Here is a 13,579-nt window from a genome sequence, read left to right on the forward strand (position 1 = left end):
CAGCGAAGACACCTCATTCCAATATTTAACTTTTTGATTTGAGCAACTTGTCTTTCAATTTTGAACCTTTAAAAAACCTCAACTGTAGTGCCTACAGGGAAATTTAAGGCCAATATATATATCTTGAACTTAAAGGCGAAATTGCTTCAAACAAATTTTGGTGATAAAAGCTTTTGGTGAAGAACATGTATTAAAATATTGCTTTGATTTACATATTTAAAGCGAATTTTTAGAACAATTCAAAATTTTTTAACATTTGTACATTCGGGGAAATTTAAGGCAAATATAGATCCTGAACTTAAAGGTGATTTTCTCTCAAACAAACTGTGTTGGAAGAAGCTCTTGATAAAAAACATGCGTAGAAAATTTTTGATTAAGCTATTGTATTTCTTGATAAATCAAAAAAAAAAAAAAAAAAAAAGAACATTAACAACAACACGAGAAATTATTTTTAAGCTGCAAAAATTATAGATTCTGAATATATTCTCAATTTTTGGTTTCAAGAAATTTTTCGAAAAAGTTATTAAAAAAGTTGAACTGTACCATTTTTCGTAGACTTAACATTGATAAGAGACAGAGATAAATATGATTAAATCAAAATGAAATGAAATCAAAGGCACGTACTGTTTTTATCAAGCCTGCGGAATCGGTCGGAAAATGACTAACTTCCGACTCTGATTCCAACTCCTAGAATTTTAGGGCTTTACATTCCGACGCCTGTACCAAAAATCAATCTGACCCTTTGGCAGAAAAAAACTCGAAGGGAAAATGGCTGACTCCTATTCTTGAAATATTAAAGACTTCGCCTTCCCACGCCGACTCCTGTACGTGAAACTCAGACTCAGACTCGAATTCCACAAGTCCGACTCCGTAGCGCTGGTTTTTACTGCAATAATAATTTTTGAGATGATTTTTTTTTCATTCCAAAGTTTTAGTTACTTTATTTAATTTTTTGCAACGGAAATAAGGAGAAATTTGGAGTACTTTATTTTTTAACAGAAAGAAAGAGTTGTGTAGACAATTTATAATTTTTGGGCAGCGGGGGAGAAATAAAACCCGAGGAGCCTTTTTTTCTACCTATAAAAATGAGCAGCAAGCGACTTTTTTTTTTTTTTGAAAAAATTTATTTATTTTGATGTGTTTTTTTTTTATTTTTTACTTTTTTTTTTTTGAAAACGATTAAAGAATCTTTTTATGCAATGACTATCAACAAATCTCAAGGACAATTGCTATAAAACTGTGCGCTAAGTCCATGCAGGTTTGGCCTGAACAACTCGGGTGTTTGTGGCCTGTTCACGCGTTGGAAAATCTACATTTAATAAAATACGCGCTAGACAGGAAAATTGAAATATACTATTGTGTTTAAAATTCAGCAGCACTTCCAAAAAAGAATTGAAACATACACTTTCTTTAGGTGGTATTGCAATGGGATATTTTCAAATAACTTTCTGTTAAATACTCTGAGAAAGAAAAGGAACGGAGTAATTCCAGAATGATGCGAGAACATTTTTGAATAATTATTTTTAAAAAAATTAGGAATATAATTTATTTTGAAAGTATGATTTCATTAGTCAAATATAAACCATTTTAATTAAAATGAAGTAGTTGTTTAGACACAGTTCTAACATAGGCACAAACATAATAACAGCCAGTGTTTTTTTTTTTTTTTTAGTTTTCTGTAATTGCTCCTTCCCTAATTATCATACTAAATAGTTATTATCTTTAGCATTGCCATGAATAATTTATACGTGGCGTGAGTGTGTTGTTAATGTTCCGAAAGAAAGAATCAACTTGCCGAAACATCCGTATTTGTGTAAAGTCAATTCAGTGAATTGTGTTGTTCGTATTTTGATATGATCTTAATTTCTGCCAAAAAAAAAAAAAAAAAATCCATTAGAAATTGATAGGATAGGGTGAAATTAAAACTCTCTTTTTTTTTCTATTTTAAGTATCTACTGAACAGTTATGTAAACTGAATTTATTCGAAAAAATATCAATATAACTGAAACAAAGCTGCAATCCAATAACTAAGTTTGCAAAAAAAAAAAAAAAAACGTTGTTTTCTTCCATGCATAATTGATACTCGTTCACACTTTCAATTTTAACCTTTTCGTCAGTTGTTGCTACAGATTAATTCGTTTTAAAACGCAACTGGTTTTTCGTTAACGCTAGTAGTTTCTTTGATATTATGATAGTTTTAATTTTTAACTGTTTTCAAAAAAGGTTATGATTTCGTCTTGCGACGTTTTATGTATGTTTTCTTATTATTCCATGACTACTGAACCGATTTGAAAAATTCTTTTTCTGTTTGGAAGGGTATACTTCCCAGATGGTCCCATGGTATTTTGGTCTGGATCTGATAAGAAATCCTGGAGAAATCCAAGAAACGTTGAATTTCACACGTTGTGGATACGTAATTCAGCTTGCGTCAGCACAACTGAATTCAGAACACAACTCCCCCGATGATTTAATTTTTATTCTTTAATAATGTGTTGTAACTGGTGTCTGATTTCTGAAGTTTGACCAGTAATCTAGATTAACTATTTCACAATGCCGCCAGTTTAATTTGAAATTAGAGGGTTATACTAAATAGCAGGCTTCAACAAAAAAGAAAAGGAGGAGATTCTGAACTCATCGGATTTGTTTTTTCTTTGTACAATGTTCCATAAGTACTCGAAGACACCTGTGTCCAGGGGCATGCACAGGCGAGGGGGGGGGGGGGGAGGGATACCTGCTGGTCCGAGCCGGGAGGGGGTCCAATACTTGTAAAACTAGGGGTGAAATATAGGGAAAAACAATATGGAGAGGGTCCTGGAAAAGGCATTTGTGACGGGCCCCAAAATTTCTGTACATGCCCCTGCCTGTGCTGATTAGGAAAATTCTTTTTTTGTTTGAAACGGTATACTTCCCCGGCGGTCTAATGGTAATCAAGTTCGGGTTTGATGAAATTGAGGAAGCTCTTCAAATATCATACTCACATTTAAATCGATTTGTACTTTTTAAATTTTGTATAAGGTTTCATTTAGTGAGCCGGTTTTTATGATTTTTTGTTTAGTGGTGATTTTGTTCAGGGGTAGTCTATAACTTAGGTTCCAAATCTTTGATTTACCCTATTTGTTCTTTAGAGAGAAGTTATGTGTAAAAAGCAACAAATTTCATGCTATTTTCCTCAAAAACGATTAAATATAAAACCCATTGTTAAAAAAAAAGGCCGTAAAACAAAGTATGTACTTTCTTTACTCATAGTTAAAGAAGGTACTGAAAACATTATTATTAAGAGTAATCATAATGAAAATTTTGAATCAAGGATTCTCTGGAGAAAATATAAAATTCATTCTAGTGGAATTTTTATCTTCATCTATAGTGGGGCCATGTGAAGAAATATGCGACTTTTATCACGAGTTACATGACACGTATTGTTGTGAAACATAAATTACAATTTTCAACGTTACAATTTTCAATTTTACGACACACAATTTACAATTTATTTATAGTTTGGGAAACCGTAAACATTCAAATGGTTCTAACTAAATACTGAATCCAGTCTACTTTTCATCAGAAACAAGATGTGTCAATCGTTGCATTTCTGCTAATGCTCGTTCATCGTGAGGTATAGTTAAAAGTTAAAACTGTTCTAAATCAGATCAAGCTATTCCTTCACGTCTTGACTCTGCTGAGAGCTACATTACTCTTTCTTTCGCAAAGTTCTTTTTTTTTTCCTAAATCTATGACAGCTTTATCGAGGGTTGTGTGATACGTATTGTTGTGAAATATAAATTACAATTTACAATGTTATAATTTAAAAATTTACAATTTTACAAATTTAAACTTAAAGTGATTTTTGTTTTTTATTTAGTAACTCGTGCATTTGCTTTTGGAAAGCAAACTTTGATAAAGTTGAACTATTGATGAAGACTTTTTTTTTTTTTTTTTTTTTTGTACATATATAGTTACGCATTCGAAAAGGCATTTCTTCACAGTCGTCGGAAGTCTCCGAGACACTATGGTCTATTTCTTTCTCTATCGTGCTCATCTTAGATGTTTTCAGATTCATGTGCTCGACGCTTTCTCACTCGAGATCAACGTCAACCACATTTGCCACATACTCTATCCTACGTACTTATTTTATATTTACACCACTAAAAAGCAAAAAATAAATTACTTTTAAATTAAAAAAAAAAACACCTTCAAAAAACACGTAGGAACTAAAAAGCAAAAAATAACTGATTACACTTACATACTATTTCCTACCCAAACCTGAATCGAAATTTATTTTACAATTCCAGTACAAAAATCAACTAAACTAAACCCCCAATTTTAAAATAAACACTGATTTTAATTACTATACGGTGAATTATTTTTAATACCTAACTAATTATATACGATCTCTTAATTTTTAATAACCTTTTGAAGTCGGGGCTCCTGTAGTTACTACCTAACGTAACTGAGTAGGTTTAGTTTTAAAGACTAATTTCGCGTTTAGTTAAATTAGTGTTTAATTCAGGATTGGGTGGGTTGTCAGTTACGTTAGGTAGTAGTTTATAGGAGGCCCCGACTTCAAAAGGTTAATAAAAATTAAGAGATCGTATACAATTAGTTAGGTATTTAAAATAATTCATCTTATAGTAATTAAAATCGGTGTTTATTTTATAACTGGGTGTTTAGTTGATTTTTATACTGGAATCGTAAAATAAATTTCATGTCTAGGTTTGGATAGGAAATAGTATGTAAGTGTGATCAGTTATTTTTTGCTTTTTAGTTCCTATGCGTTTTTTGAATGCAGTTTTTTTTTATTATTTAAAAGTAATTTTTATATATTTGGAACAGAAAACGTGAAAATTGCTTTAAAACTAAGAACGTAAAAGTTGAACGTCTTAATATTGTGAAAGCGTAACGCATATGATTTCTGTCACGTGCAGATGCATTTGTTTTGTCCAACGTAGTTTCATTGAACTTGTTTTAAAGTGTTTCTTAGCTTCTTTTATGTTGCCAAATAAGCTAAGGGAATTTTTATTGAACGTAATTCTATTAGGTAATACTTTACATTCGGAAGTCAAAGTCGCAGTAATGGTGATATGGGGATAGGGAACCTTCCCGGAATTACGATGAAGGAGTGTGTGTTTTAGCAATGTGTTTCTCTTTGATGTATTATAAATAATAATATTTTGAAATCCCAGAGCATTGTTTTCATTATTTTATTTTTCTTTTCTTCATCTTTCCTTTTTCTTAGTTTTTCTTGTTCTTTTTTTTTTTTTTTAAATAATAAATTTAGGTAGTTAATACTGTTTTTGCACGTTTTTGCACATGTATCAAGACTTGAAATTCTGTTGTGGTTATGGTATACATTATTATGTTGTAGTGCATATTATTATGCTGATCTACATCTTTAAAATTTCCAAAATGCTGGAAAAGATTAGAGAAAGATAATTTTTCCCGACGAATTTCTCCTACATTGCAAACGTTCAGTCACGTGCAGTTTCACAAAATACTGAGAAAATAGTTATGGGGAATATTTTCAATTTCTTCGATATGGTAATTATTAGCTCCCAACGTTTAGGACCCAAAAAGGCAAAAGAAATTTGCAGACACGTGTTTCAAGGTAGCAAAGAGATAACACTGCCGCCTTCCCAAACAAATTCACGAAATAAAATCTGTTTAATCTTTATTCAATTTATTTTTAGGTGATTTTCTATAGTTTTACCTGTCAAAAAGATGAAAACCTAAAAAGTTCCATCTTTTGACTTTTGAATTACTATTTTTAACAAAGGAGAATTCAATACCATTTTGACCTTTTCAAATAAACATAAGCAAAAAATCTTGGATCTAGAAAACTGAAACTTCCATCAGCGTTTTCTGCATTCTGTAGAATTGAAAATTATATGCGACTGGCTGTGAAAATTTTAATTTAAAAGAAAATTTGAAAAGAGGAAACCACGAAATCTTAAGAACCTAAATTAATTTTAATGAATATTTTTTTCGGAAATTGATTACTTACGTTCCAAATTTCATAATATATTTAATGCATTAATACTGCTAACAATCACGTCTATAGTTATTGTACGGCAAATATTATGAAATAGTAGGTATTTGGATCTTATAAATTTGATATCAAGTAGTAAATAGGTTATTAAAGAAGACGAAAGCGCAAGTTTATATATTTATTTATTTATTTCATTGACAATGCAGTAAGTTATGCTTAGTCCACTTTGAAGCTGAACAACCAGGGATTTGAAGAAAAAAAAACTCCGACCTAATGTGCTGAAAAAAAAAAGTAGTTTACCATTATATGTGACGTACATAATCGATATTTGTAGTTAGTTCCACTAACCGCGCAATATTATTTGTTTCTAATATTACTTGATACCCATTTTTAAGAATATCCTCCAAATGCAGACACTTTTGTTACAATACTTTTGAAGTTCATACCCTACTCCTTATAGATCAAGAATTATTTTATTTGAGTTAAACATTCATGGAGAAATCTTTTTTTTTTTTTGACCTTGAACTAGTGCCAGTGAAGTTAGTTCTTCTTTCTTACTTTTTTCGAGGGAGGGTATGGATGTTGAAAAATCAGGATGGCTAAATGGTTGTACAGGAAATGATTATTGCTCATTTTGACTTTCAATAGAATTTTTTTTTCTGGATTCTGGAACATTCGATTCTCTGAAAACAAAGTCTTGAAGCTACATTTTTCATAAGACGAAGCAAGCGTTTGTGCAAATATGAAAAGAGAGTTTGTCTTCACTGTATTTGTTAAACAGAATGTACAAACTTCTACCGCGCTTTGAAAAACACTTAGCGAGATCATGGTCCAATCGGCTTTTCGTGATTTTCTCTGGATATTCGTGAATGATATAGAATTCTTTGAATAACCGATAATGCTTCTTCTAATGCGAAAGAAGAACAAACCAACAAGACCGGCGACTTGGGGAGGACACAAGGGGAGGGTCCTAAGGGTCATGACTCCCTTTCCCCTTCTAAACTGCTGACAATAATATTCGCCCACATTGTGTTCAAACACTTCATAAATAAAATGTAAACGATTTCGGCAGTAGTCTTTTCAATTCTATAATTGTTTTGAAAGTAAATATTTCAGACACTACTTCTCTTTTCATTGCTTACGAAATTAATTTGCAACATTTATGACCTCTTATGTAACTCATTGACGGCCGATTTGGTGCTTTTTAGTGGCACCCACGCAGTTTCAGAAAGTTTTCGTACCAAAAACTAGGTTTTTCATGAGAGGAAGGGGGGGGGGGTCATTCTCCAGCATGAACCCTCTCCCCTTAAAATGGTGGTCCGTATCCACCTCTGCTGACGAGCTAATAAAAAAGAGTTGATTAAAAAGCATGCCTTGCATTCTTTTAGAATTCTTATTCTCTAAAAGTATTTTTTTCAATTGAACGTGCAATGTTCTAATCTGTTTCTATTTTGTTCCCTAGTAGGGGCAATGTGCCACGGCCAGGGGACCCACCGATTCCTGATCGTGACGTCGTCTACAGGCACGATGTCCTCCCGGAGACGTTCCACGCCCGTGACAATGTCAGCAACTTCATCAGCTGGTGTCGCCGTCTCCGCATCAAAGAGTGTCTTCTCTTCGAGACGGACGATCTGGTGTTGCGCAAAAACGAGCGATCCTTCATCCTGTGCCTGCTGGAGGTGGCTCGAAGGGGCGTCCAATTCGGGATGCCAGCACCACTCCTCATCCAGCTGGAACAGGAGATTGACGCCGAAATCGCCAATGACGATGATGGCTATGAAACCATGTTGGTTAGGCAGCCACAAGTGGTGACCAATGACCTCAGGAGTCTGCATGAAAGGGTAAGGTTCAAGTTTTTGTTTTTCAAGTTGCATGAAAGCTGTGTAAGTTGACCACTTGTGGTGCAGTACTTTAGTGATCAACTTAGACATCATAGGTTAACGTATAGAGGTTGTTAGGAGACTCCTCGATTTCATTCTGACCATATTTTTATCTGTGAGATTGAACACATTGGTACAAGAACTAACTCAAAATATCTACATACGGACTTTATTGATGTTTGCCATCCACACTACAACGCGCAGAGTTGCGCTTCCACTGAAACAAAAAAGCAGTCGACGACCTGTCGACACAAGGTATTTCATCTGGTGCCACCTGCCAGATAAATCGCTTTTACATCAAAATCTGCACAGAACACAATAAATAAAGAATTGAATAATTAAAAATAGAAAACAGTTCAAAGTTCTTTTGTGATCAGTTTCACAACACTCCCACCTTTTTGATTTGCTTGAATCAAAAATTAAATAATGCTATTTTTAAAACAGGAGCACACTTCTAAAGGGTACAATTTTCGACAAGGACGAGTCAATGTACCATTTTGGGTTTTTACTTTAACAACTCTTACCCGTCCATCTGTTCCAGTATACAGTTCTTGAATACGCGCGATTGGCCAGTTAATTCGTTTGAGATTTTCGCTTCCAACCAATACAATGTCCCCTAATTTCAGCTCACAATGAGTTTGTCCATGTCTCTGCACCAATTGTCGGAGATACTCCTTGCGAAACGACTTCGAAGTTGTTCCCTTAACTCTTGACAAAAGCGTTGGCGTACTAAGAGTTTCTGTCGATCTAACAGGTCCAAATCTGGGGTACCTGAAAATTTAATGTCCTGTATAAACATAGAAGGTGTTAAAGGCGTTAAATCCTCTGTGTCGTTCGAGACATAGGTTAGAGGACGACAGTTCATCACCGACTCCACGTCACACAGGAGAGTAAGTAATTCCTCATAGGTTACGGATGCTTGTCCCAAAACTCGCACTAATAGTTCCTTAGTGGTACGAACTAGACGCTCCCACCATCCGCCCCACCATGCAGCTGTGGGCGGAATAAGATTCCAAGTGATGGGGCTTAACGTTTCCAGCAATATCACTTTTTTCCAATCTGTTTTTCTCAGCAATCTTGACGCTCCAACAAAATTAGTCCCATTGTCGGTGTACACAACAGACGGACGACCTCTTCGGGCTATAAAACGCCGAAGTGCTTGTATGAAGCTCTCTGTGCTCATAGATGACACTAACTCGAAATGTACGCATCGGTATACCGCACACGTAAACAAGACTATCCAAGTCTTAGTTTTATTCCGGAGAATAAGCGGATCGCATAAATCTATTCCGGTGACTTCAAAGGCGAAAGCATCACGAACTCTGTCCAGTGGTAACTGAATGGATCCAGTAGTTGGAGGTTTTGCAGTAAATCTTTTACATCGAACATAGTTCTTAACAGTTGATCCGATTGTGCGTCTAACACCTATTATCCAGAATTCTTCTCTCATTATAACAGTCAATGCTTGAGTTCCAGCATGTGCATATTTCAAGTGATAATCTCTGATTAAACAACTCACTATGTAGTGCTTCGATGGCAACAAAATAGGATACCGGAATTCATTGGAATCTTCTCTTTCAACGATTTGTGTTCTTACTCTTCTTAAACCACTTTGATCTCTTATGGTCAAAATGCCACCGATAGAGTCTCCCGTTTCCGGAAAACTTTCCGTCTGAACAAGAGCAAGAAGCGCGATTTTATTCTTTTATTTCGGAATCTAGCAAGAAAGGTTACCGTTATTTTTTAACAATTTTTAATGAATCTTTTTACCCAATTCAAAACTCGTATCATTTTTGAAAATTTAGAAAACTTCTCGTACCATTTAACTCTATCGCTTTCTACTACGGCACTAAGATTTAAACATATGCCTTTCTTGCGTTCTGCAAAAACTAAAGTTTCTTTTGCTTTAACCTCAGATTTTTGCCAATTATCTTTAGAACTTTTAAGCCAAACAGGCCCACGCCACCAATTTGATTTAGAAAACTGAAGAGGAAAACAACCGCGTGAAGGTAAATCTGCAAAGTTTAAATGACTTGAAATATGTGACCACTGATTTGTATTTGTAACTGAGCAAATTTCCCTAACGGGATTACCCACAAAAGTTCCCCACGCGTCATTTCTTTGTATCCAAAATAATGTTGTGCTGGAATCTGTCCAAAAATATTTAGCTACATGTAATGCGAGTGCTTCCGACACGTATTTAGAAAGGCGCACACCTAAAACACACGACATAAGCTCTAGATGCGGAATAGTAATTCCTTTTAATGGAGCAACTCTTGACTTGGCTGCTACAAACCTGACAAATATTTCCCCTTCACTCTCGGACCTCAAAAAAAATTACCGTTGCATATGCATGCTGGCTAGCATCACAAAATATATGAAGTGACCAGGTACTTCGATCTACGAACCCTATACGCCGCGGTATTCGCAAATCATTCAGAATTTTCAGTTGATTATACCATTTTAAAAAATTTATTTCTAGTAATACCGGGTAAAGGGGCATCCCAGTCCACTTTCATCTCCCAAATTTCCTGTAGTAACAACTTCACTTGCAATAAAACAGGTGTCAAAAATCCCAAGGGATCAAAAATTGATTGCGTTAAAGACAAAACCTCCCTTTTAGTCACTTTCTCTGAAACCGCTACGTTCTCAATTTTTACCTTAAGATTATCTAACTTTCTGTCCCACATAATTCCTAAAACTAGAACGGGATTCTCTGCCGGGGAATCTGCGCTCGAGTAGTCTGGCGCCAATTCAATATCTTTCTCTACTGGACCATATGTCCACATTCGCAAGTCCATTCGAGCTTCAGCTAAAATTTCAGTAGAGGATTTTACAAAATCCACGAGATCTTTTTCATTATCTACTGAAGTCACGCAATTATCAATGTAAAGTGATCTGTCTAATTTTCGTGCAATAACATTTTGATCAGGCGGTACTTTTGACAAATGGAAGGAAATAACCGCCCCCAGTAAAAATGGGCTCGTCCGTACCCCGAACACGACTCTTGTGTGACGAAAAACCTTCACCTTGCCTTTCTCCCACCATAAAAATCTCAAAAAGTCCCTATCTTCTTTCCTCAACTCAATCTGCAAAAATGCACGCCGAATATCGGACGTAACACCAATACTTTTCTCTCTAAAACCCAACAAAATAGATGGAATTTCTTCGATTAAATTTGGGCCTTTAACCAAACAATGATTAAGGGATGGTGATCTATTAACTTTGCATGACGCGTCAAAAACGGGTCTTATCTTAGTCGTAATACTACTAGGTTTAAAGACTGGGTGATGGGGTAAATAATGCCCTTTAAAATGCAATTCATTATTTGATACCGCTTCGATTACACCCTCTTCTAACCACTGTTTAAGAATGTTATCATATTCCTCATATTTTCTCAAAGATTTAAGTCTATGGGTGACATTGAACAATCTCTTTTCGGCTATATGACGGTTTGAGGGCAATTCTACATTGCATCCCAGCCAAGGTAATCCCACACTATAACGACCTTCCTCGTTTCTCGAGAGAGAATTCAAAAATTGCTCACGTGCTATTTTTTCCTCTAACGAGTTATTTAAGTTGAGATTAGCATCCAAAATTCCGATGGTTTCTAAGCTCCAAAGATCGGAAATCTTTAAATCCTGTATTGCTAAATTCGTACAAAAGGCAGAAGCATTTTTCCCTTTATGAAAATCATCTGAGGTACCGCAAACTGCCCAGCCCAATTTTGTACAAATAGCGGTTAAACCTCCTTTCAATTGCTTAACTCGCCCGGTAAGAATTTTCCCGTAAATGTCACTACCTATGAGCATTTCTATTTTAGGACAATTTTCACCTAAATCCGACAACCAAATCCGATTTCGCTTTAATACTTTCAATATCGGACCCTTTGGTACCCGAGGTATATCCCCACAAATTACCTTCTGATCCAAGAATTCAAATTCTAAATTTGGATACCTATACGAGCTGACCGAGCACAATTTTGCACTGTATTTGTTATGCAACTTTGGTTCAGTTTTAGTACCCCCAAATAAAGTAAGAGCTACATTTTCTTTTGACACAACGGGTAATCCTAGCTCTGTGGCTAATGATTCCAAAATGTATGATTTTTGGGAACCACAATCTAAAAGGGCTCTTATTTCTTTACACCCCTTAACTCCCGCTATTCTTACCCACAAAGTCATTAGAGCTACTTCAGGGGTACAAATTTGCCCGACTGTAGTTGTATGCAATATTTCAGCTACCGGCTTTTCCTCTATTGGCTGAATTGTTTTATTCAACTCTGGACATAAAATATTTAAATGCGCTTTACCGCAAGAAAAACACTTAATGAACTGTTTACAAAATTTTGCTATATGATTTGGCTCTAAACATTTTAGACAACATTTCTTTTCTTTAACTTTAGCTATCCTTTCATTAAGAGATAATGCACGTGCCCCATAACAATTTTTACAATCATGCATTTTATCACAAAAAAGACAAGCTCGATCCTTAGTGCTAAGAAAACTTGAATCAGTGGAAATGTGAGCTTGTTTCTGAAACTTAAATTTTCCTTTCAACTCACGATTTCCTTCTTTGTGACTAAAATTATCTAACCCACTGCGAGCCAGTTTTAGCCTCTCTTCACCCTCCACTTCAGCTTTCAAAAATTTCATTAAATTGGAAAGGCGAGAAACATCAACCCCTTCAGGCTCGTTAAAGAGCGAACTTCTTTGCCACGCTTTCAAAACATCCTCGGTAAGACATGATTCCACCATCGGAAACAACCAAGCTGTATTTTCGTGAGACTTTAAACCTAAAGATTCCAAGGCTCTCAAATGAGCTTCAGTTTTATCATAGAGTTTATCGAGCGATAATTTATCCTTACTATTTGCTTTAACATTAGAAACAATTAACTTAGTTAACTCTCTGACATATACTTCTACTAATAGTTCCTGTTTTCCGAAACGTTCTTTCAAAGCTGAAACAGCTTTATCATAATTCTCGGAAGTACAGTACCCGCCGCTAATAAAATCACTGGATTATAAAATCAGCCGCTTTTTAAAATCAAATCTGGAAGAACAGAATCATTGTAATACCAAAACATGTTAAAACCATCTCTTAATAAAATCACTATCGCCGTTTTATAAAATCAAACTTTTGAACATCACACGTAAGAATTTTTTAAAGAAGCACCAAGAAGTGAAGGAATCGGTCTCAGAAGATGAGGAAATCTCAGAGTTAAATTTGCCTCTTCATTTTCAATAGATGTCAGAAAAGCGCTTGATAATGTACGATGCACTTTAGAACAAAGAGGAAAATATGTTGAATGTTACAAAACACTTTGTAAACTCTCAAACGATATTGAATCTTGGCTCTCCCAATTCTGCTAAGCAAACAACAATACACCTACATTTTAAGATCCTTGTGCAAATAATTGTTTAAAAAAAATGCGACTCATGTTTAGTTAAAATGATAACTGCCTTTTGAAATACTTAAAACAGAAATAAATGAAGTAATTCTCCATTCCATTTTTAGAGTATTTAAACTCCAAAACCTTTAATTTTTTTGAATGCCGGATAATAAAATCAGCCGCTTTATAAAATCAAATATACCCTGAACGAATGTGATTTTAATAAGCGGCGGGCACTGTAACTGGATAACTTTCAATAAACTCCCTAGCTCAAGAACCGAATTTCATACACTGAATTAAATAGGCAAATTTGTCACTCTCGTACAA

At 34.8% G+C, this 13,579-nt stretch overlaps 1 protein-coding gene across 1 annotated transcript in view; it reads left to right on the forward strand.

Moving 5' to 3' along the window:
• LOC129220233 (GAS2-like protein 1) overlaps positions 1-13,579 on the forward strand; it is a 106,295-nt gene that overhangs the window by 11,461 nt on the left and 81,255 nt on the right. Inside the window, exon 2 of the mRNA XM_054854598.1 lies at positions 7,443-7,821. Coding sequence (XP_054710573.1) covers positions 7,443-7,821 — 379 coding nt within the window. The remainder of the gene's footprint in view (positions 1-7,442; positions 7,822-13,579) is intronic.

The sequence above is a fragment of the Uloborus diversus genome, chromosome 4 (genome assembly GCF_026930045.1).
Source record: "Uloborus diversus isolate 005 chromosome 4, Udiv.v.3.1, whole genome shotgun sequence".
In the NCBI taxonomy this organism is placed as follows: domain Eukaryota; kingdom Metazoa; phylum Arthropoda; class Arachnida; order Araneae; family Uloboridae; genus Uloborus; species Uloborus diversus.